Source organism: Oncorhynchus mykiss, chromosome 9 (genome assembly GCF_057628025.1).
Source record: "Oncorhynchus mykiss isolate SJ-2025 chromosome 9, ASM5762802v1, whole genome shotgun sequence".
NCBI classification, from domain to species: Eukaryota; Metazoa; Chordata; class Actinopteri; order Salmoniformes; family Salmonidae; genus Oncorhynchus; species Oncorhynchus mykiss.
Genome location: NC_143030.1, coordinates 18,063,964 through 18,090,475, shown reverse-complemented (window position 1 = coordinate 18,090,475; position 26,512 = coordinate 18,063,964). Strand labels below are relative to the sequence as shown.

The 26,512-nt window shown below is 36.4% G+C and overlaps 1 protein-coding gene across 13 annotated transcripts in view; it reads right to left on the bottom strand.

Moving 5' to 3' along the window:
• Positions 1-1,746: 1,746 nt before the first annotated feature.
• The window catches only part of LOC118936439 (cell adhesion molecule CEACAM5), an 83,546-nt gene continuing 58,780 nt past the window's right edge, over positions 1,747-26,512 (bottom strand). For 3 of the 13 annotated variants that reach the window (XM_090183558.1, XM_090183565.1, XM_090183566.1), the window contains 17 exons: positions 25,817-26,080; positions 17,222-17,494; positions 16,771-17,043; positions 14,730-15,050; positions 14,356-14,634; positions 13,941-14,189; positions 13,534-13,644; positions 13,392-13,416; positions 13,209-13,303; positions 12,931-12,981; positions 12,738-12,821; positions 12,380-12,442; positions 12,178-12,252; positions 5,994-6,056; positions 5,640-5,714; positions 4,897-4,959; positions 1,747-3,177 (listed from right to left, as the gene is read on the bottom strand). In XM_090183558.1, coding sequence (XP_090039684.1) covers positions 4,904-4,959; positions 5,640-5,714; positions 5,994-6,056; positions 12,178-12,252; positions 12,380-12,442; positions 12,738-12,821; positions 12,931-12,981; positions 13,209-13,303; positions 13,392-13,416; positions 13,534-13,644; positions 13,941-14,189; positions 14,356-14,634; positions 14,730-15,050; positions 16,771-17,043; positions 17,222-17,494; positions 25,817-26,080 — 2,357 coding nt within the window. In that variant the 3' untranslated portion in view covers positions 1,747-3,177; positions 4,897-4,903. The remainder of the gene's footprint in view (positions 3,178-4,896; positions 4,960-5,639; positions 5,715-5,993; positions 6,057-12,177; positions 12,253-12,379; positions 12,443-12,737; positions 12,822-12,930; positions 12,982-13,208; positions 13,304-13,391; positions 13,417-13,533; positions 13,645-13,940; positions 14,190-14,355; positions 14,635-14,729; positions 15,051-16,770; positions 17,044-17,221; positions 17,495-25,816; positions 26,081-26,512) is intronic. The other 10 variants (XM_090183559.1, XM_090183567.1, XM_090183562.1 and 7 more) reach the window with 8 other exon arrangements.

Here is a 26,512-nt window from a genome sequence, read left to right as displayed (position 1 = left end):
GTTATATTCTTCAAGATTCAATGGGTATATATCGTTAAAGAGATTCTCCAACACTTGTATACTTTTTAGCAAGTAGTTGTGAAAGTATCGCTCATGAGCCAAAAGTAGTCCTTGAAATTGCATATTACCTCACATATGTGCAGATTGCTCTCTCTCTCACACTGCTGTGGGTGCATGATGTACCTCTTGCTAGATGTCACTCATGTGGCAAGGGGCTGAAGCTCATTGGTTGAACTCAAATTGCTAGGGGGCTTGCCCAGGTGGGGAAAATTAAGGGAAAATGGTGCAGCACAGCTTCCAGAAAACCCCCAGACTTCCTTACTAATTAGGGTAAGACAGTACTTCTGCTCATACTACGTAATACACTAGAGTATATTTACAAAAATATGTGGACACCCCTTCAAATGAGTGGATTTGACTGTTTCAGCCACACCCGTTGCTGACAGGTCTATACAATCAAGCACACAACCATGCAATCACCATACCCAAACAGTAGAATTGCCTTACTGAAGAGCTCAGTGACTTTCAATGTGGCACCGTCATAGGATGCCACCTTTCCAAGTCATTTACAAAGATTTCTGCCCTGCTAAAACTGCCCCGGTCAACTGTAAGTGCTGTTATTGTGAAGTGGAAACGTCTAGGAGCAACAACGGTTCAGTCGTGAAGTGGTAGGCCACATAACCTCACAGAACGGGACCGCCGAGTGCTGAAGCACGTAGCGCATGAAAATCGCGTGTCATCGGTTGCAACACTCACTACCGAGTTCCAAACTACCTCTGGAAGCAACATCAGCACAATAACTTTTCATCTGGAGCTTCATGAAATGGGTTGCCATGGCAGAGCATCCGCACACAAGCCTAAGATCCCCACGCGCATTGCCAAGCATTGTCTGGAATCGTGTAAAGTTTACTGCCATTGGATGCTGGATCAGTGGAAACATATTCTCTGGAGTGATGAATCAGTCTTCACCCTCTGGTTTGGCGGATGCAAGAAAAACGCTTCCTGCCCAAATTCATAGTGCCAACTGTAAAGTTGGGTGGAGGAGGAATAATGGTTGGGGCTGTTTTTCATGGTTCGGGCTAGGCCCTTTAGTTCCAGGGAAGGGAAATCTTAACGCTACAGCATACAATAACATTCTAGACAATTCTGTGCTTCCAACTTTGTGGCAACAGTTTGGGGAAGGCCCTCTCCTGTTTCAGCATGACAATGCCCCCGTGCACAAAGCGAGGTCCATACAGAAATGTTTTGTCAAGATCGGTGTGTAAGAACTTGACTGGCCTGCACAGAGCCCTGACCTCAACCCCATCAAACACCTTTGGGATGAATTAGAACGCCAACTGTGAGCCAGGCCTAATCGGACAACATCAGTGCTCGACATCACTAATGCTCTTGTGGCTGAATGGAAACAAGTCCCGGCAGCAATGTTCCAACATCTAGTGGAAAGCCTTCCCAGAAGAGTGGAGGAGCAAATGAGGGACCAAGTCCATATTAATGCCTATGATTATGGAATGAGATGTTCAACAATGTTCAGGTGTCCACATGCTGTTGGTCATGTAGTGTACTTTGTAGTCTCCAAATTTCCAGAGCATGTCTTTAATTTAAAAGTCACAAAATGGATGTACCAATCACAGATTGACCCTTTCACTCACACGCCGACCAGCCCAATAACTTGATTAGGCTGAAGGGAGGGCTGGACAAAGTAGGTTGTATGGAAGAGTTGACAATGATGACAACATCCACTCATTCTATCTTGTGGATGAAAAACGTAAGTTTATTAAAAAAGCGCAACGCAAAGATATTCAAAAAGTACAGTTGAATAGGAAAAAAACATGTATAATACTGAAAGTATTCTGTAAAAATCATAAAGAAATATGTTATTATATCATGTAATGACAGAAAAATGGATCAAAGATAATACATTTCAGACATTGACAACATAAACAATAAATAAAAAATAGCCATGATGGCACCGCTACGGCAGCCATGGATGATCGTTCTCATAAATGTTTTGTACATTTAATCATATTTAGTGGTCTTTGAAGGTCCAATGCAGCCACGTTTATCTCAATATCAAATCATTTCTGGGTAACAAGTAAGAATCTTACTGTGATTGTGGTAAACAAATAAACAAAAATAGTTTCTAAGCAAAGAGCAATATGTCAAACAAGAATGATGCTATGAATGTGTGGGAGTGGTCTGAGTGGGAAGGGGCAAACTGAATATTAGGCAGTAGTTCCTAATGTCTGGTATACTCAGTGTATATACACACAACACAGGAAATCACATTTTTTGACTGCACTGGGCCTTTAAGTTTTTTTGTATGGCCATTTTTCTATCAGCTTTTTGTTTTTTGATTGGTAGTTTAGAATCCATAATTAATTGGTCATCAATAATGATTTTAAAGTTCGAATTTGCCAGTTTTGTCTCAATTGCTATCTAACAAGCTAGCTTGGAGACTGTGTGTATGTGAATGGACTAGAATGTCACAACACTGGAGAGAAGCAGAAGAAGTGAGAGGACTGCATGAGGAGATGGCTGGGACTAGTGGATAAGATACTCTAACTGCTAATGTTATTCTTCCAGCATCTTTGTGGCAGCATAATAGCATCACCCAAGTGGGTGCTACATAGAGTTAGTGGAGAGGAGTGGCTAGCCAGCTAAGCTAAGCATCACCAGCATGGTGCGCTGGTGAGGCTTCGGACCCTGACTGTCTTTCTACTCTGAGCGGCTCCCTCTGTTCATAGGATCATCAGACCATCAATGCTTCCTCAGACCTCGGTGTTATCAGATCTGCTTCCCTGATCATCTATCATCCCTTCCAGTTTCATTACTGTCAAAATGTATACTTTTTAAAAATGTTATACAATTACTGTAGCTGCAGATAAGATCCATAACACCATATCATTGTTTAAAAAGGTGTTGCAGTTATACACAAAAACCAATATTAAATCAAATATATATGTTGTTATATATACATATAAATCCGTATGTGTATGTGTGAGGGCGCTTGCGTGGGTGCGCTTGCGTGTGGGTGCGCTTGCGTGTGTGTGTGTGTGCATAATCCATATTCCCAGGTTTATCCTGCTCCTCCTCTGATGAAGTGTCCCTCCATCTCCCTCAAGGACCTCTAACATATCACCACACAAAGTTATTTATCCCTCCATCTCCCTCAAGGACCTGCATGAAGTAAAACAATCCCCTAAGAATAAAACATAGAGACATACAGTGGGGCAAAAAAGTATTTAGTCAGCCACCAATTGTGCAAGTTCTCCCACTTAAAATGATGAGAGAGGCCTGTATTTTCATCATAGGTACACTTCAACTATGACAGACAAAATGAGAAGAAAAAAAATCCAGAAAATCACGTTGTAGGATTTTTTATGAATTTATTTGCAAATTATGGTGGAAAATAAGTATTTGGTCACCTACAAACAAGCAAGATTTCTGGCTTTCACAGACCTGTAACTTCTTCTTTAAGAGGCTCCTCTGTCCTCCACTCGTTACCTGTATTAATGGCACCTGTTTGAACTTGTTATCAGTATAAAAGACACCTGTCCACAACCTCAAACAGTCACACTCCAAACTCCACTATGGCCAAGACCAAAGAGCTGTCAAAGGACACCAGAAACAAAATTGTAGACCTGAACCAGGCTGGGAAGACTGAATCTGCAATAGGTAAGCAGCTTGGTTTGAAGAAATCAACTGTGGGAGCAATTATTAGGAAATGGAAGACATACAAGACCACTGATAATCTCCCTCGATCTGGGGCTCCACGCAAGATCTCACCCCATGGGGTCAAAATGATCACAAGAACGGTGAGCAAAAATCCCAGAACCACACAGGGGGACCTAGTGAATGACCTGCAGAGAGCTGGGACCAAAGTAACAAAGCCTACCATCAGCAACACACTACGCCACCAGGGACTCAAATCCTGCAGTGCCAGGGACACCCCCTGCTGAAGCCAGTACATGTCCAGGCCCGTCTGAAGTTTGCTAGAGAGCATTTGGATGATCCAGAAGAAGATTGGGAGAATGTCATATGGTCAGAGGAAACCAAAATATAACTTTTTGGTAAAAACTCAACTCGTCGTGTTTGGAGGACAAAGAGTTGCATCCAAAGAACACCATACCTACTGTGAAGCATGGGGGTGGAAACATCATGCTTTGGGGCTGTTTTTCTGCAAAGGGACCAGGACGACTGATCCATGTAAATGAAAGAATGAATGGGGCCATGTATCGTGAAATTTTGAGTGAAAACCTCCTTCCATCAGCAAGGGCATTGAAGATGAAACGTGGCTGGGTCTTTCAGCATGACAATGATCCCAAACACACCGCCCGGGCAACAAAGGAGTGGCTTCGTAAGATCTCAACCCCATAGAACATCTTTGGAGGGAGTTTAAAGTCCGTGTTGCCCAGCAACAGCCCCAAATTATCACTGCTCTAGAGGAGATCTGCATGGAGGTATGGGCCAAAATACCAGCAACAGTGTGTGAAAACCTTGTGAAGACTTACAGAAAACGTTTGACCTCTGTCATTGCCAACAAAGGGTATATAACAAAGTATTGAGATATTGAGATACTTTGATACTTGAGAACTTTTGTTATTGACCAAATACTTATTTTCCTCCATAATTTGCAAATAAATAAATTAAAAATCCTACATTGTGATTTTCTGGGTTTTTTTTTCTCATTTTGTCTGTCATAGTTGAAGTGTACCTATGATGAAAATTACAGGCCTCTCTCACCTTTTTAAGTGGGAGAACTTGCACAATTGGTGGCTGACTAAATACTTTTTTGCCCCACTGTACTTTAAATAGATACATTAGAATTTGATATTAGAACATTAGTTCCAGATTTATATCATTTTAGTATCAATACCATATGGTTATTAGTCTTACCGGGGCATTAGCGTGGCTTCAATCGAGAATAGACTGAATCTGCCTCTGGTGGGGTTGCTCTTTCTATAGAGGACAGGGTTATATACAGAATAATAGAACCGTTAGATACAGAATAATATACAGAATAATGTAACAGTTATATACAGAATAATGTAACAGTTATATACAGAATAATATACAGAATAATGTAACAGTTATATACAGAATAATAGAACAGTTATAAACATAATAATATACAGAATAATGTAACAGTTATATACAGAATAATATACAGAATAATGTAACAGTTATATACAGAATAATATACAGAATAATGTAACAGTTATATACAGAATAATAGAACAGTTATAAACATAATAATATACAGAATAATGTAACAGTTATATACAGAATAATATACAGAATAATGTAACAGTTATATACAGAATAATATACAGAATAATGTAACAGTTATATACAGAATAATAGAACAGTTATAAACATAATAATATACAGAATAATGTAACAGTTATATACAGAATAATATACAGAATAATGTAACAGTTATATACAGAATAATATACAGAATAATGTAACAGTTATATACAGAATAATAGAACAGTTATAAACATAATAATATACAGAATAATGTAACAGTTATATACAGAATAATATACAGAATAATATCCAACTTTTCAATATGGGGTCAAAGAGATACGAGGTTCTGATAGGGGGAATATGGAAGATGGGATGTCCAGTCTTACCTCTCTTCTTCTTGGTTTTGACCTTCTTTTGGAGGTCAACCTCAGCATAGGTCACATCAACAGGTCCAGCTGCTGCTGACAATGGACATTTCCAGTCAACAAATGTATGAAATTAGCTTAATGCATATTCTGCTTTCCAATTGGCCAGCCTGTATCTTCAGACAATTTAGTTGCAAAATAATATTTGCTTTGAGAGTGCAAATCCAAATGTATGTTAACATCAACACTAGAATCCATAGTTCATCACACTGATGATAAAAAGGTAACATGATCAGAAACATTTCTCACCAGTTTGTCAGGACATACTTACATATAGTTTCATACCCGTTTAATAGATTGTTGATTTAATCTTACCGGGGACTGTGTATGGCTTCACTAGAGAATAGACAGATTCTGGCTCAGGTGGGGTTGCTGTTTCTGTAGGGGTGAGGATAACACATCAGAATAATATAACAGTTATATACAGAATAATATAAAGAATAGTGTACAGTTATTTACGGAATAATATAGTCATATACAGACTAATATACAGTTATATACATAATAATATACAGTTCTATACAGTTATATATGGAATAATATACAGTTATATATGGAATAATATACAGTTATATACAGAATAATATAAAGAATAGTGTACAGTTATTTACGGAATAATATAGTCATATACAGACTAATAATATACAGTTATATACATAATAATATACAGTTCTATACAGTTATATATGGAATAATATACAGTTATATATGGAATAATATACAGTTACATATAGTTATATATGGAATAATATACAGTTATATACATAATAATATACAGTTCTATACAGTTATATATGGAATAATATACAGTTATATATGGAATAATATACAGTTCTATACAGTTATATATGGAATAATATACAGTTATATACATAATAATATACAGTTCTATACAGTTATATATGGAATAATATACAGAGTAATATACAGTTCTATACAGTTATATATGGAATAATATACAGTTACATACAGAGTAATATAGTTATATATGGAATAATATACAGTTATATACAGTTATATATGGAATAATATACAGTTATATATGGAATAATATACAGTTATATACATAATAATATACAGTTCTATACAGTTATATATGGAATAATATACAGAGTAATATACAGTTCTATACAGTTATATATGGAATAATATACAGTTACATACAGAGTAATATAGTTATATATGGAATAATATACAGTTATATACAGTTATATATGGAATAATATACAGTTATATATGGAATAATATACAGTTATATATGGACTAACATACAGTTATATATGGAATAATATACAGTTACATTCAGAGTAATATAGTTATATATGGAATAATATACAGTTATATATGGAATAATATACAGTTATATACAGAGTAATATAGTTATATATGGAATAATATACAGTTATATACAGTTATATATGGAATAATATACAGTTATATATGGAATAATATACAGTTATATATGGAATAATATACAGTTATATATGGAATAATATACAGTTACATACAGAGTAATATAGTTATATATGGAATAATATACAGTTACATACATAATAATATACAGTTCTATACAGTTATATATGGAATAATATACAGTTATATATGGAATAATATACAGTTATATACAGTTATATATGGAATAATATACAGTTATACATGGAATAATATACAGTTATATATGGAATAATATACAGTTATATATGGAATAATATACAGTTACATACAGAGTAATATAGTTATATATGGAATAATATACAGTTACATACATAATAATATACAGTTCTATACAGTTATATATGGAATAATATACAGTTATATATGGAATAATATACAGTTATATACAGTTATATATGGAATAATATACAGTTATATATGGAATAATATACAGTTATATATGGAATAATATACAGTTATATATGGAATAATATACAGTTATATATGGAATAATATACAGTTATATATGGAATAATATACAGTTATATATGGAATAATATACAGTTACATACAGAGTAATATAGTTATATATGGAATAATATACAGTTATATACATAATAATATACAGTTCTATACAGTTATATATGGAATAATATACAGTTATATATGGAATAATATACAGTTATATACAGTTATATATGGAATAATATACAGTTATATACATAATAATATACAGTTCTATACAGTTATATATGGAATAATATACAGTTATATATGGAATAATATACAGTTATATACAGTTATATATGGAATAATATACAGTTATATACATAATAATATACAGTTCTATACAGTTATATATGGAATAATATACAGTTATATATGGAATAATATACAGTTATATATGGAATAATATACAGTTATATATGGAATAATATACAGTTATATATGGAATAATATACAGTTCTATACAGTTATATATGGAATAATATACAGTTATATATGGAATAATATACAGTTATATATGGAATAATATACAGTTATATATGGAATAATATACAGTTATATATGGAATAATATACAGTTATATATGGAATAATATACAGTTATATATGGAATAATATACAGTTACATACAGAGTAATATAGTTATATATGGAATAATATACAGTTATATACATAATAATATACAGTTCTATACAGTTATATATGGAATAATATACAGTTATATATGGAATAATATACAGTTATATATGGAATAATATACAGTTATATATGGAATAATATACAGTTATATATGGAATAATATACAGTTATATATGGAATAATATACAGTTACATACAGAGTAATATAGTTATATATGGAATAATATACAGTTATATATGGAATAATATACAGTTACATACAGAGTAATATAGTTATATATGGAATAATATACAGTTATATACATAATAATATACAGTTCTATACAGTTATATATGGAATAATATACAGTTATATATGGACTAACATACAGTTATATACATAATAATATACAGTTCTATACAGTTATATATGGAATAATATACAGAGTAATATACAGTTCTATACAGTTATATATGGAATAATATACAGTTATATATGGAATAATATACAGTTATATATGGAATAATATACAGTTATATACATAATAATATACAGTTCTATACAGTTATATATGGAATAATATACAGTTATATACATAATAATATACAGTTCTATACAGTTATATATGGAATAATATACAGTTATATACATAATAATATACAGTTCTATACAGTTATATATGGAATAATATACAGAGTAATATACAGTTCTATACAGTTATATATGGAATAATATACAGTTACATACAGAGTAATATAGTTATATATGGAATAATATACAGTTATATACAGTTATATATGGAATAATATACAGTTATATATGGAATAATATACAGTTATATATGGACTAACATACAGTTATATATGGAATAATATACAGTTACATTCAGAGTAATATAGTTATATATGGAATAATATACAGTTATATATGGAATAATATACAGTTATATACAGAGTAATATAGTTATATATGGAATAATATACAGTTATATACAGTTATATATGGAATAATATACAGTTATATATGGAATAATATACAGTTATATATGGAATAATATACAGTTATATATGGAATAATATACAGTTACATACAGAGTAATATAGTTATATATGGAATAATATACAGTTACATACATAATAATATACAGTTCTATACAGTTATATATGGAATAATATACAGTTATATATGGAATAATATACAGTTATATACAGTTATATATGGAATAATATACAGTTATATATGGAATAATATACAGTTATATATGGAATAATATACAGTTATATATGGAATAATATACAGTTACATACAGAGTAATATAGTTATATATGGAATAATATACAGTTACATACATAATAATATACAGTTCTATACAGTTATATATGGAATAATATACAGTTATATATGGAATAATATACAGTTATATACAGTTATATATGGAATAATATACAGTTATATATGGAATAATATACAGTTATATATGGAATAATATACAGTTATATATGGAATAATATACAGTTATATATGGAATAATATACAGTTATATATGGAATAATATACAGTTATATATGGAATAATATACAGTTACATACAGAGTAATATAGTTATATATGGAATAATATACAGTTATATACATAATAATATACAGTTCTATACAGTTATATATGGAATAATATACAGTTATATATGGAATAATATACAGTTATATACAGTTATATATGGAATAATATACAGTTATATACATAATAATATACAGTTCTATACAGTTATATATGGAATAATATACAGTTATATATGGAATAATATACAGTTATATACAGTTATATATGGAATAATATACAGTTATATACATAATAATATACAGTTCTATACAGTTATATATGGAATAATATACAGTTATATATGGAATAATATACAGTTATATATGGAATAATATACAGTTATATATGGAATAATATACAGTTATATATGGAATAATATACAGTTCTATACAGTTATATATGGAATAATATACAGTTATATATGGAATAATATACAGTTATATATGGAATAATATACAGTTATATATGGAATAATATACAGTTATATATGGAATAATATACAGTTATATATGGAATAATATACAGTTACATACAGAGTAATATAGTTATATATGGAATAATATACAGTTATATACATAATAATATACAGTTCTATACAGTTATATATGGAATAATATACAGTTATATATGGAATAATATACAGTTATATATGGAATAATATACAGTTATATATGGAATAATATACAGTTATATATGGAATAATATACAGTTATATATGGAATAATATACAGTTACATACAGAGTAATATAGTTATATATGGAATAATATACAGTTATATATGGAATAATATACAGTTACATACAGAGTAATATAGTTATATATGGAATAATATACAGTTATATACATAATAATATACAGTTCTATACAGTTATATATGGAATAATATACAGTTATATATGGACTAACATACAGTTATATACATAATAATATACAGTTCTATACAGTTATATATGGAATAATATACAGAGTAATATACAGTTCTATACAGTTATATATGGAATAATATACAGTTATATATGGAATAATATACAGTTATATATGGAATAATATACAGTTATATACATAATAATATACAGTTCTATACAGTTATATATGGAATAATATACAGTTATATACATAATAATATACAGTTCTATACAGTTATATATGGAATAATATACAGTTATATACATAATAATATACAGTTCTATACAGTTATATATGGAATAATATACAGAGTAATATACAGTTATATACAGTTATATATGGAATAATATACAGTTATATACATAATAATATACAGTTCTATACAGTTATATATGGAATAATATACAGTTATATACATAATAATATACAGTTCTATACAGTTATATATGGAATAATATACAGAGTAATATACAGTTCTATACAGTTATATATGGAATAATATACAGTTATATATGGAATAATATACAGTTATATATGGAATAATATACAGTTATATACATAATAATATACAGTTCTATACAGTTATATATGGAATAATATACAGTTATATACATAATAATATACAGTTCTATACAGTTATATATGGAATAATATACAGAGTAATATACAGTTATATATGGAATAATATACAGTTATATACATAATAATATACAGTTATATACAGTTATATATGGAATAATATACAGTTATATATGGAATAATATACAGTTATATACATAATAATATACAGTTCTATACAGTTATATATGGAATAATATACAGTTATATACATAATAATATACAGTTCTATACAGTTATATATGGAATAATATACAGAGTAATATACAGTTATATATGGAATAATATACAGTTATATACATAATAATATACAGTTATATACAGTTATATATGGAATAATATACAGTTATATACATAATAATATACAGTTCTATACAGTTATATATGGAATAATATACAGAGTAATATACAGTTCTATACAGTTATATATGGAATAATATACAGAGTAATATACAGTTCTATACAGTTCTATATGGAATAATATACAGTTATATATGGAATAATATACAGTTCTATACAGTTATATATGGAATAATATACAGAGTAATATACAGTTCTATACAGTTATATATGGAATAATATACAGAGTAATATACAGTTCTATACAGTTATATATGGACTAACATACAGTTATATATGGAATAATATACAGTTACATACAGAGTAATATGAAGTTATATACAGATTAATATCTAGAATAATAAACTGAATAATATACAGATATATACAGAATAATTTATACAATTATTCAATATGGGGTCAAAGAGTTACGAGGTTCTGATAAGGGGAATATGGAAGGAGGGATGTTCAGTCTTACCTCTCTTCTTCTTGGCTTTGGCCCTCTTTTGGAGGTCAACCTCAGCATAGGTCACATCAACAGGTCCAGCTGCTGCTGACAATGGACATTTCCAGTCAACAAATGAAGGACTTAGATTATTGCATATTCTGCCTCTTCGTCCCAAACTGAGAAATGACGAATTAAGGTTTTAATGACTGCCAACCTGTAGAATGGGTCTTACCTGTGGCTTTCCCTGTCTTCACCTCAGAGTAGACTGGATTTTCTTTAGGATAATTTCTCTTTTCTGAGGAGAAAAAGGAAGAGCAGAGAATTTGTAAATATGTATTTATGTACACACATCTACATGAAATGTAGATTACAGTTTTGTAGTGAATTGCCATGAAAAATAAATACATGACAGAACAGTCTCAACAGCCAATTATTGCAGAATATACAAGGATAGGCAGCAACAAGAACCACCAGTATTTCAGTTCTCAAATCACAGAGCCATTTTCTCACACAACTCTTTTCAGTACAATTACATTAGATTATTTTTCCCTCTGGGATACACTGCTACATTTGTCACAGTTGAGGATCACCTTTCTTTTTCTTGGCCAACTTTTTCAGCTGAATCTGGGCGTAAGTCACATGACTTGGTCCAGCAGCAGAAGCACCAGCAACATCTGAGACATAATACACAAACACCTTCACTTAGTCAAACTCTACATGTCATATTAAATGAAGAGCAGCAGACTACTTCACATTCATACTGAAAACATTACATTACACTACCGTTATCATTGTTGTCTGAGGAATTGATCGTATCGTAGATGTTAGCGTCACCTGTTGGTCAGAGAAGAGAGATATTTTGTTTAGATTTTTAGGTTGGTTATCCTAAGCTTGACTAGGGATCAATTGGGAAGTATAATGAATTTGGTTAACTTTCTGAATTGACCGGAATTTAAATGATTTTGTCCCCAAAGCTGGTTGTTATACAAAGTGCATGTAGATGAGTCAGTGTATGAGGTTACAGAGATGAGACTGGTAGAGGTCTGGGCTGAGAGACTGACCATGTAGACATGTATAAACAGTATCAGGAGCCTGACCCTGGGTAGATCCTTGGTCCTGTTGGGGGTCCTGGTTGGTTCTCTGGGGCTGAGGGGGCCTACAGGGAGAGAGACACTCAGCATAAGAAGCACAGAGAAGATGTTATACTGTATGTATCAATATAGTTGAGAGACAGGTGTACTCACCAGAATATTCTGTTGAAACAGGAACCTGTAATGACAAACACATTGTGTTATGTACTGAACTTTCTCCAACTATTTTAATTTTTATTTAGACATTTTGATTCTAAACATAATAATATTAAATGATACATTTCAAAAGTCTTACCTTTTCTGTTTTGATATCTCACCAGCAGGACCAGGAGAATGACCAGTAGAACACCAGCAACAACCAGACCCACAACCACTGCTACTAGGACTGATGTAGAGGATCCAGGAGCTACGACCGGAGAGAGAACAGAACAACACCATCAGACTCTGAGGTGGAAAATAAATAAAGTAGTTAAATTCCTGTATGTATCTGGTGAGAGAACAGGACAGACAGAGAGGATATATATTTATGGTATAGAGCATGAAAATAAAGTAGGCTGGCCCATCTTTGACAATTTAGTTGACAGATCATATTTTCTAGGGAAGTGGAAATCCAAAACTATTTTAACATTAAAACTTAAATCACATGATTTTCACACAGATAATAAAAAGGTAACTAACTTGTGATCATAAATGTTTTCTCACCTCTCACTGTCACCCAGCTCTTTGGTGATTCTCCTTCATCAGATTTACACTTATAGAATCCTTCATCTGACTTGGATACTGCAGGGATGGTCATCTCTCCTGTGGTCTCATTCTTGATGAGTGTTCCATCTTTGTAGAAATCAGTCTTGGGTTTAGGATTTGTTCCCTGATGTCTAAATGTACAGGTCAGATTCACAGAGTCTCCTTCAATCACAGGATGGACAGGACTCTCCAGGATCACATCACCATCTGTGTAACATAATATAAATAATACTGTAAATCTGGAGTCATCACTCACAATACATCAACATCTTATGAACTTGTATGATATGAGACACGATGATTCAGTTACAGAATGAAACAGAACATGCATTGAAATGTAAAAACGCTAGTGAATGTTGTACAATAGACGTACCATTTACTGTGATGTTGACAGCATTACTGTTCTCTCCTGATCCAGACTCACACCAGAACACTCCACTGTACCATGTGTCCAATGATGTGATGGTGCAGGTGGATTCTGTTATTGATCCCCAGTTAGAGACACACCCTGACTTCACTCTTCTCTCTCTGTAGCTCATCAGTCTCCATCCAGTAGAGTTCCCCTTCAGCTCACAGATCAGTGAGAGAGACTTTGATGTAAAGTGTTGAGTTGTGTTGGGATTTACTGTACAAGACACTGAAGGCTGCAGATCTGTAACAAAGAGAGACAGAGACAAACCTATAGTTATATAGACACATGAGGGTGACTTAAAGATTATTTAATACAGTTTCGATGCAGTTAGTTACCTCCTGACCAGAGAAACTGAGGTTCACTGTAGAGTGTGTCATAGACTGGGTCTCCTCTCCCAGCTCTACACACATATCCTCCTGTGTGAGTAGGACCAGCAGGGATCAGAGTGTAGGAGTCTTCACTAGTCCCATTGTCAGATAGGGGCTGTAGAGAGTAAGACTTGTCTGATAGGGAGGGTGACCCAGCTCTGTAGGGAACAGTCCTGTACCAGGAGAACCTCCAGCCTGTAGACGTCTTGTCAACTTTACAGTTCAGAGCCACTGAGTCTCCAGGGTTCAGCCACTGAGGAGAGATACTCAGGACAGGTTGAGGTTGATCTGTGATTTGATGGAGGACAGGTTTCAACCTTTCCGTCTTAGAAAGTATTCTAGTGAACCCAATTAATTGTATACATGATTAGATATACAGTGCCTTGCGAAAGTATTCGGCCCCCTTGAACTTTGCGACCTTTTGCCACATTTCAGGCTTCAAACATAAAGATATAAAACTGTATTTTTTTGTGAAGAATCAACAACAAGTGGGACACAATCATGAAGTGGAACGACATTTATTGGATATTTCAAACTTTTTTAACAAATCAAAAACTGAAAAATTGGGCTTGCAAAATTATTCAGCCCCCTTAAGTTAATACTTTGTAGCGCCACCTTTTGCTGCGATTACAGCTGTAAGTCGCTTGGGGTATGTCTCTATCAGTTATGCACATCGAGAGACTGACATTTTTTCCCATTCCTCCTTGCAAAACATCTCGAGCTCAGTGAGGTTGGATGGAGAGCATTTGTGAACAGCAGTTTTCAGTTCTTTCCACAGATTCTCGATTGGATTCAGGTCTGGACTTTGACTTGGCCATTCTAACACCTGGATATGTTTATTTTTGAACCATTCCATTGTAGATTTTGCTTTATGTTTTGGATCATTGTCTTGTTGGAAGACAAATCTCCGTCCCAGTCTCAGGTCTTTTGCAGACTCCATCAGGTTTTCTTCCAGAATGGTCCTGTATTTGGCTCCATCCATCTTCCCATCAATTTTAACCATCTTCCCTGTCCCTGCTGAAGAAAAGCAGGCCCAAACAAACCATGATGCTGCCACCACCATGTTTGACAGTGGGGATGGTGTGTTCAGGGTGATGAGCTGTGTTGCTTTTACGCCAAACATAACGTTTTGCATTGTTGCCAAAAAGTTCAATTTTGGTTCCATCTGACCAGAGCACCTTCTTCCACATGTTTGGTGTGTCTCCCAGGTGGCTTGTGGCAAACTTTAAACAACACTTTTTATGGATATCTTTAAGAAATGGCTTTCTTCTTGCCACTCTTCCATAAAGGCCAGATTTGTGCAATATACGACTGATTGTTGTCCTATGGACAGAGTCTCCCACCTCAGCTGTAGATCTCTGCAGTTCATCCAGAGTGATCATGGGCCTCTTGGCTGCATCTCTGATCAGTCTTCTCCTTGTATGAGCTGAAAGTTTAGAGGGACGCCAGGTCTTAGTAGATTTGCAGTGGTCTGATACTCCTTCCATTTCAATATTATCGCTTGCACAGTGCTCCTTGGGATGTTTAAAGCTTGGGAAATATTTTTGTATCCATATCCGGCTTTAAACTTCTTCACAACAGTATCTCGGACCTGCCTGGTGTGTTCCTTGTTCTTCATGATGCTCTCTGCGCTTTTAACGGACCTCTGAGACTATCACAGTGCAGGTGCATTTATACGGAGACTTGATTACACACAGGTGGATTGTATTTATCATCATTAGGTTAACATTGGATCATTCAGAGATCCTCACTGAACTTCTGGCGAGAGTTTGCTGCACTGAAAGTAAAGGGGCTGAATAATTTTGCACGCCCAATTTTTCAGTTTTTGATTTGTTAAAAAAGTTTGAAATATCCAATAAATGTTGTTCCACTTCATGATTGTGTCCCACTTGTTGTTGATTCTTCACAAAAAAATACAGTTTTATATCTTTATGTTTGAAGCCTGAAATGTGGCAAAAGGTCGCAAAGTTCAAGGGGGCCGAATACTTTCGCAAGGCACTGTACTTACCAGACACAGTCAGTTGTACAGCATCACTGGTCTTGGAGTTCTTGTCTCCATTTACACCCTCACAGGTATATGATCCACTGTTAGACCAGTAGACAGGACTGATTCTGTACTCAGGCATTGTGTTAAAGGGGCTGAATAACTGACTATTATTATACCATCTGTAGTTCCAGTCAGAGTCTCCTCCTCCCTGTATGTCACATCTCATAGTAACAGTCTCTCCACTGAATATTTGGGTCCAGTTTGGTTGGAGGGTCAGAACAGCAACAGGCCTCTCTGGACAGACACAACACAGACAACTGACTCAAAAAACAGTTGCACAATTTGAAATGTATTTATTTATCAATAGGTCTACTCATGAATATAGCTTCAAGTCATCAGACAAAATATTACACCCTAGATTACTTTCTATCCACAATAACAGCCATTTATCATAACACTGTTTTAGACTCACCAGTAATGTTTATCTGGACTGGGTCACTGTACAGGGTGTAGTAGACTGGGTCTCCTCTCCCAGCTCTGCACCAGTACTGTCCTCCATCAGAGACACTGACCCTGCTGAGTGTGTAGGAGTTTCCATAGGTTGTGGTTACTGGTGTAGAGTCTGGTCTGTGTCTGTACCAGTAAAACTTCCATCCAGGAGACTCTACAGTACAGCTCAGTGTCACTCTGTCTCCTGTGAATATGTTCTCTTTGTCTGAAGTCAGTGTGGTCTTTGGCTGATAATCTGTGGGTATTTCAATAGGTTTGAATGGTAAGATAACAACAACAGCAACAACAACTAAAAGACTCACTATTCACAGTAACAGTGACATCATCACTGATGGCTGAAGATGTGGGTCTGGATCTTCTCTCTCCCTGACACCAGTAGAGACCCTGGTCAGACTCAGTAACTCTACTGATGGATGAAGATGTGGGTCTGGATCTTCTCTCTCCCTGACACCAGTAGAGACCCTGGTCAGATTCAGTAACTCTACTGATGGGATGAAGATGTGGGTCTGGATCTTCTCTCTCCCTGACACCAGTAGAGACCCTGGTCAGATTCAGTAACTCTACTGATGGGATGAAGATGTGGGTCTGGATCTTCTCTCTCCCTGACACCAGTAGAGACCCTGGTCAGACTCAGTAACTCTACTGATGGATGAAGATGTGGGTCTGAATCTTCTCTCTCCCTGACACCAGTAGAGACCCTGGTCAGACTCAGTAACTCTACTGATGGATGAAGATGTGGGTCTGGATCTTCTCTCTCCCTGACACCAGTAGAGACCCTGGTCAGACTCAGTAACTCTACTGATGGATGAAGATGTGGGTCTGGATCTTCTCTCTCCCTGACACCAGTAGAGACCCTGGTCAGACTCAGTAACTCTACTGATGGATGAAGATGTGGGTCTGGATCTTCTCTCTCCCTGACACCAGTAGAGACCCTGGTCGGACTCAGTAACTCTACTGATGGTGATGGTGTCTCCTCTTATAGTGTGTTTGACAGACTGGGATACTACATTATCATTCCTGTCTTTGTACCACTTATAACTCCAGATACTGTCAGACCCTACTGAACACATCAGAGTAACTGTCTCTTCGGGGAACACAGGGTTTGGATCTACAGTTCAGTTGAGCATAGTGCAAGTAGTTAGAGCATTGGACAAGTAACCAAAATGTTGCAAGATCGAATCCCCGAGCTGACAAGGTAAAATTATGTCGTTCTGCCCCTTAACAAGGCAGTGAACCCACGGTTCCTAGGCCATCATTGAAAATAATATTTTTTTCTGAACAGACTTGCCTAGTTAAATAAAGGGGAAATAAAAATATAAAAATAGAGTAGGGTACAGTTCAATAGAACACAGTACAGTAGAGTAGGGTACAGTACAGTAGAGTACAGTACAATAGAGTAGGGTACAGTACAGTAGAGTAGGGTACAGTACACTAGAGTAGGGTACAGTACAGTAGAGCACAGTACAATAGAGTAGGGTACAGTACAGTAGAGTACAGTACAATAGAGTAGGGTACAGTACAGTAGAGTACAGTACAATAGAGTAGGGTACAGTACAGTAGAGTACAGTACAATAGCTAAGGGTACAGTACAGTACAGTAGAGTACAGTACAATAGATTAGGGTACAGTACAGTACAGTACAGTAGAGTACAGTACAATAGAGTAGGGTACAGTACAGTAGAGTACAGTACAATAGAGTAGGGTACAGTACAGTAGAGTACAGTACAATAGATTAGGGTACAGTTCAGTAGAGTAGGGTACAGTACACTAGAGTAGGGTACAGTACAGTAGAGCACAGTACCATAGAGTAGGGTACAGTACAGTAGAGTACAGTACAATAGAGTATGGTACAGTTCAGTAGAGCACAGTACAATAGCGTATGGTACAGTTCAGTAGAGCACAGTACAATAGAGTAGGGTACAGTACACTAGAGTAAAGTACAATAGAGTAGGGTACAGTTCAGTAGAGTATAGTACAGTGCAGTAGGGTACAGTTCAGTAGAGTACAGTACAGTACAGTAGGGTACAGTTCAGTAGAGTACAGTACAGTACAGTAGGGTACAGTTCAGTAGAGTACAGTACAGTACAGTAGGGTACAGTTCAATAGAGCACAGTACAATAGAGTAGGGTACAGTTCAGTAGAGTACAGTACAGTACAGTAGGGTACAGTTCAGTAGAGTACAGTACAGTACAGTAGGGTACAGTTCAGTAGAGTACAGTAAAGTACAGTAGGGTACAGTTCAATAGAGCACAGTACAATAGAGTAGGGTACAGTTCAGTAGAGCACAGTACAGTACAGTACAGTAGGGTACAGTTCAGTAGAGTACAGTACAATAGAGTAGGGTAATTTACACTAGAGTAGGGTACAGTTCAGTAGAGTACAGTACAATAGAGTAGGGTACAGTTCAGTAGAGTACAGTACAATAGAGTAGGGTAATTTACACTAGAGTAGGGTACAGTTCAGTAGAGCACAGTACAGTACAGTAGGGTACAGTTCAGTAGAGTACAGTACAATAGAGTAGGGTAATTTACACTAGAGTAGGGTACAGTTCAGTAGAGTACAGTACAATAGAGTAGGGTACAGTTCAGTAGAGTACAGTACAATAGAGTAGGGTACAGTTCAATAGAGCACAGTACAATAGAGTAGGGTACAGTTCAGTAGAGTACAGTACAATAGAGTAGGGTAATTTACACTAGAGTAGGGTACAGTTCAGTAGAGTACAGTACAATAGAGTAGGGTACAGTTCAGTAGAGTACAGTACAATAGAGTAGGGTACAGTTCAATAGAGCACAGTACAATAGAGTAGGGTACAGTTCAGTAGAGTACAGTACAATAGAGTAGGGTAATTTACACTAGAGTAGGGTACAGTTCAGTAGAGTACAGTACAATAGAGTAGGGTACAGTTCAGTAGAGTACAGTACAATAGAGTAGGGTAATTTACACTAGAGTAGGGTACAGTTCAGTAGAGTACAGTACAATAGAGTAGGGTACAGTACACTAGAGTACAGTACAATAGAGTAGGGTACAGTTCAGTAGAGTACAGTACAATAGAGTACGGTACTTTACACTAGAGTAGGGTACAGTTCAGTAGAGTACAGTACAATAGAGTAGGGTACAGTACACTAGAGTAGGGTACAGTTCAGTAGAGTACAGTACAGTACAGTACAGTAGGGTACAGTTCAGTAGAGCACAGTACAGTACAGTACAGTAGGGTAGGGTACAGTTCAGTAGAGTACAGTAGAGTAGAGTAGGGTAGGGTACAGTTCAGTAGAGCACAGTACAGTAGGGTACAGTTCAGTAGAGCACAGTACAGTACAGTACAATATAGTAGGGAACAGTTCAGTAGAGCACAGTACAGTAGAGTAGGGTCGGGTACAGTTCAGTAGAGCACAGTACAGTAGGGTACAGTTCAGTAGAGCACAGTACAGTACAGTAGGGTACAGTACAGTATAGTACAGTTCAGTAGAGCACAGTACACTAGAGTAGGGTACAGTTCAGTAGAGCACAGTAAAAGAGAGTAGCGTACAGTTGAGTAGAGCACAATGAAAAAATGAGTAGGGTACAGTACAGAAGAGCACAGCACAGTACAATATAGTAGGGTACAGTTCAGTAGAGTACAGTACAGTAGAGTAGGGTTGGGTACAGTTCAGTAGAGCACAGTACAGTACAGTAGGGTACAGTTCGGTAGAGCATAGTAGAGTAGGGTAGGGTACAGTTCAGTAGGCTAGGGTACAGTTCAGTAGAGCACAGTAGAGTACAGTAGGGTAGGGTACAGTTCAGTAGAGCACAGTACAATAGAGTAGGGTACAGTTCAGTAGAGTACAGTACAGTAGAGTAGGGTAGGGTACAGTTCAGTAGAGCACAGTAAAATAGAGTAGGGTACAGTTCAGTAGAGTACAGTAGAGTAGGGTAGGGTACAGTTCAGTAGAGTACAGTACAATAGAGTACGGTACTTTACACTAGAGTAGGGTACAGTTCAGTAGAGTACAGTACAATAGAGTAGGGTACAGTACACTAGAGTAGGGTACAGTACACTAGAGTACAGTACAATAGAGTAGGGTACAGTTCAGTAGAGTACAGTACAGTACAGTACAGTAGGGTACAGTTCAGTAGAGCACAGTACAGTACAGTACAGTAGGGTAGGGTACAGTTCAGTAGAGTACAGTAGAGTACAGTAGGGTACAGTACAGTATAGTACAGTTCAGTAGAGCACAGTACACTAGAGTAGGGTACAGTTCAGTAGAGCACAGTACACTAGAGTAGGGTACAGTTCAGTAGAGCACAGTACACTAGAGTAGGGTACAGTTCAGTAGAGCACAGTAAAAGAGAGTAGCGTACAGTTGAGTAGAGCACAATGAAAAAATGAGTAGGGTACAGTACAGAAGAGCACAGCACAGTACAATATAGTAGGGTACAGTTCAGTAGAGTACAGTACAGTAGAGTAGGGTTGGGTACAGTTCAGTAGAGCACAGTACAGTACAGTAGGGTACAGTTCGGTAGAGCATAGTAGAGTAGGGTAGGGTACAGTTCAGTAGGCTAGGGTACAGTTCAGTAGAGCACAGTAGAGTACAGTAGGGTAGGGTACAGTTCAGTAGAGCACAGTACAATAGAGTAGGGTACAGTTCAGTAGAGTACAGTACAGTAGAGTAGGGTAGGGTACAGTTCAGTAGAGCACAGTAAAATAGAGTAGGGTACAGTTCAGTAGAGTACAGTAGAGTAGGGTAGGGTACAGTTCAGTAGAGCACAGTACAGTAGGGTAGGGTACAGTTAAGTAGAGTACAGTAGAGTAGGGTAGGGTACAGTTCAGTAGAGCACAGTACAGTACAGTAGGGTACAGTTCAGTAGAGTACAGTAGAGTAGGGTAGGGTACAGTTCAGTAGAGCACAGTACAGTAGGGTAGGGTACAGTTCAGTAGAGTACAGTAGAGTAGGGTACAGTTCAGTAGAGCACAGTACAATATAGTAGGGAACAGTTCAGTAGAGCACAGTACAGTACAGTAGGGCAGGGTACAGTTCAGTAAAGCACAGTACAGTACAGTAGGGTACAGTTCAGTAGAGCACAGTACAATAGAGTAGGGTACAGTTCAGTAGAGCACAGTACAGTAGGGTACAGTTCAGTAGGGTACAGTAGAGTACAGTTCAGTAGAGCACAGTACAGTAGGGTACAGTTCAGTAGAGCACAGTACAGTACAGTAGGGTACAGTACAGTATAGTACAGTTCAGTAGAGCACAGTACAATAGAGTAGGGTACAGTTCAGTAGAGCACAGTACAGTAGGGTACAGTTCAGTAGAGCACAGTACAGTACAGTAGGGTACAGTACAGTATAGTACAGTTCAGTAGAGCACAGTAAAAGAGAGTAGCGTACAGTTGAGTAGAGCACAGTACAGTACAGTAGGGTAGGGTACAGTTCCGTAGAGTACAGTAGAGTAGGGTACAGTTCAGTAGAGCACAGTACACTAGAGTAGTGTACAGTTCAGTAGAGTACAGTACAGTAGAGTAGGGTACAGTTTACTAGAGTAGGGTACAGTTCAGTAGAGTACAGTAAAATAGAGTAGGGTACAGTTCAGGAGAGTACAGTACAGTAGAGTAGGGTACAGTTCAGTAGAGTACAGTACAATAGAGTAGGGTTGGTTACAGTTCAGTAGAGCACAGTACAGTAGGGTAGAGTACAGTTCATTAGAGCACAGTACAGCACAGTAGGCTATGGTACAGTTCAGTAGAGCACAGTACAGTACAGTAGGGTACAGTTCAGTAGAGTACAGTACAGTAGGGTACAGTTCAGTAGAGCACAGTACAATAGAGTAGGGTACAGCTCAGTAGAGCACAGTACAATAGAGTAGGGTACAGTTCAGTAGAGTACAGTACAATATAGTAGGGTACCGTTCAGTAGAGCACAGTACAGTACAGTAGGGTAGGGTACAGTTCAGTAGAGCACAGTACAGTAGGGTACAGTTCAGTAGAGCACAGTACAATAGAGTAGGGTACGGTTCAGTAGAGCACAGTACAGTAGAGTAGGGTACAGTTCAGTAGAGTACAATATAGTAGGGTACAGTTCAGTAGAGCACAGTACAGTACAGTAGGGTAGGGTACAGTTCAGTAGAGTACAGTACAGTAGGCTACAGTTCAGTAGAGCACAGTACAGTACAATACAGTAGGGTAGGGTATAGTTCAGTAGAGTACAGTAGAGTAGGGTACAGTTCAGTAGAGTACAATATAGTAGGGTACAGTTCAGTAGAGCACAGTACAGTACAGTAGGGTAGTGTACAGTTCAGTAGAGTACAGTACAGTAGGCTACAGTTCAGTAGAGCACAGTACAGTACAATACAGTAGGGTAGGGTATAGTTCAGTAGAGTACAGTAGAGTAGGGTACAGTTCAGTAGAGCACAGTACACTAGAGTAGTGTACAGTTCAGTAGAGCACAGTACAATAGAGTAGGGTACAGTTCAGTAGAGTACAATATAGTAGGATACAGTTCAGTAGAGCACAGTACAGTACAGTAGGGTAGGGTACAGTTCAGTAGGGTACAGTACAGTAGAGTACAGTTCAGTAGAGCGCAGTACAGTACAGTAGGGTACAGTACAGTAGAGTAGGGTACAGTTCAGTAGAGCACAGTACAATAGAGTAGGGTACAGTTCAGTAGAGCACAGTACAGTAGGGTACATTTCAGTAGATTACAGTTCAGTAGAGTGCAGTACAATAGAGTAGGGTACAGTACACTAGAGTAGGGTACAATAGAGTAGGTTACAGTTCAGTAGAGTACAGTACAGTAGAGTAGGGTACAGTTTACTAGAGTAGGGTACAGTTCAGTAGAGTACAGTACAATAGAGTAGGGTACAGTTCAGGAGAGTACAGTACAGTAGAGTAGGGTACAGTTCAGTAGAGTACAGTACAATAGAGTAGGGTTGGTTACAGTTCAGTAGAGCACAGTACAGTAGGGTAGAGTACAGTTCATTAGAGCACAGTACAGTACAGTAGGCTATGGTACAGTTCAGTAGAGCACAGTACAGTACAGTAGGGTACAGTTCAGCAGAGTACACTACAGTAGGGTACAGTTCAGTAGAGCACAGTACAATAGAGTAGGGTACAGCTCAGTAGAGCACAGTACAGTACAGTACAGTAGGGTACTTTTCAGTAGAGTACAGTAGATTAGGATAGGGTACAGTTCAGTAGAGTACAGTAGAGTAGGGTACATACAGTCCAGTAGAGTACAGTAGAGTAGGGTACAGTTCAGTAGAGCAGAGTACAATAGAGTAGGGTACAGTTCAGTAGAGCACAGTACAATAGAGTAGGGTACAGTTCAGTAGAGTACAGTACAATATAGTAGGGTACCGTTCAGTAGAGCACAGTACAGTAGGGTACAGTTCAGTAGAGCACAGTACAATAGAGTAGGGTACAGTTCAGTAGAGCACAGTACAGTAGGGTACAGTTCAATAGGGTACAGTAGAGTACAGTTCAGTAGAGTACAGTAAAATAGAGTAGGGTACATTTGAGTAGAGCACAGTGCAAATGAGTATGGTACAGTACAGAAGAGTAGAGTACAGCACAGTAGAACACAGCACAATAGAGTAGGGTAAAGTTTAGGAGAACACAGTACAATACATTCAAGTAGAGTACAGTAGAGTAGGTTACAGTTCATTAGAGCACAGTGCAATAGAGTAGGGTATAGTAATCTAGGGTAGAGTACAGTACAGTAGAGCACTATGCAATAGAGTTGGGTACAGTAGAGTTGGGAAGAGCTGTGAAAATAATGCACAAAACAACTGGATACCTGGCTGGTAATTCAGCTGATGCTGTAACATTGTGATAAAAGTATATTTTACATATGTTGATTCCATTCAGTTAGAATTTACAGTGTATATATCTGTATTTAGATTAACCCTCATTGGCTCTAAATTTACAAAGCTCAGATTGAAGACAAACAGTGAGCTCACCAGTGATGATGATGGGAGAGAAAAGCTGAGATATGACATCTGACACTCATTTATACAAACCGTCCAATCCATAAGTACAACCGACCCACTCTTATCAGCAGGACGGGTAAGGACTGACATATCAGATTGTTAATCAAGCAAAGATTGTTTTTCATCCTTAGATACAGTGCCTTGCGAAAGTATTCGGGCCCCTTGAACTTTGCGACCTTTTGCCACATTTCAGGCTTCAAACTGTTCTCCATCCAACCTCACTGAGCTCGAGCTGTTTTGCAAGGAGGAATGGGAAAAAATGTCAGTCTCTCGATGTGCAAAACTGATAGAGACATACCCCAAGCGACTTACAGCTGTAATCGCAGCAAAAGGTGGCGCTACAAAGTATTAACTTAAGGGGGCTGAATAATTTTGCACGCCCAATTTTTCAGTTTTTGATTTGTTAAAAAAGTTTGAAATATCCAATAAATGTCGTTCCACTTCATGATTGTGTCCCACTTGTTGTTGATTCTTCACAAAAAAATACAGTTTTATATATTTATGTTTGAAGCCTGAAATGTGGCAAAAGGTCGCAAAGTTCAAGGGGGCCGAATACTTTCGCAAGGCACTGTAAATTATGTAAAGATATGTACTCACCAGTGACGACGATGGGGAGAGAAAAGCTGTGATTTGACTTCTGGGGCCGACCTCTCCTCTTCCCAACACACCTGTACTGATCAGCCTGGTCAGGGAGAGAGATGGTGATGGTTTTTCTGGTCTGAATGAGATGCTCTTCTCTGTATCTGAACCAGCGGTATGTCCAGTCTGTGTAGTCTGATATGTCACACTGCAGAGTGACTGTCTCTCCAGGGTAGAGGAGACCCTGTGGAGTGACTATCTTCACTAAGGCCGTGGGCAGAGCTGTGGAAACAGTTATATGAAGACAAATGCAGTCAGAGCAACAATCTTTCCAAAGTATGATCTGACTTCAGTAAGTAGTACAGTAACTATTATTTTAGACATATAAACTATACATGCAAAAGTATGTGGACACCCTTTCAAATTAGTGGATTCGGCTTTTTCAGCCACACCCGTTGCTGATATGTGTATAAAATCAAGCACACAGCCATGCAATCTCCAAGGACAAACATTAGCAGTAGAATGGCCTTACTGAAGAGCTCAGTGACTTTCAATGTGACACCGTCATAGGATGCCACCTGTCTAACAAGTCAGTTTGTCAAATTTCTACCATGCTAGAGCTAACTGTAGTCAACTGTAAGTGTTGTTATTGTGAAGTGGAAACGTCTAGGAGCAACAACGGCTGCAATATGGTAGGCCACACAAGAATACAGA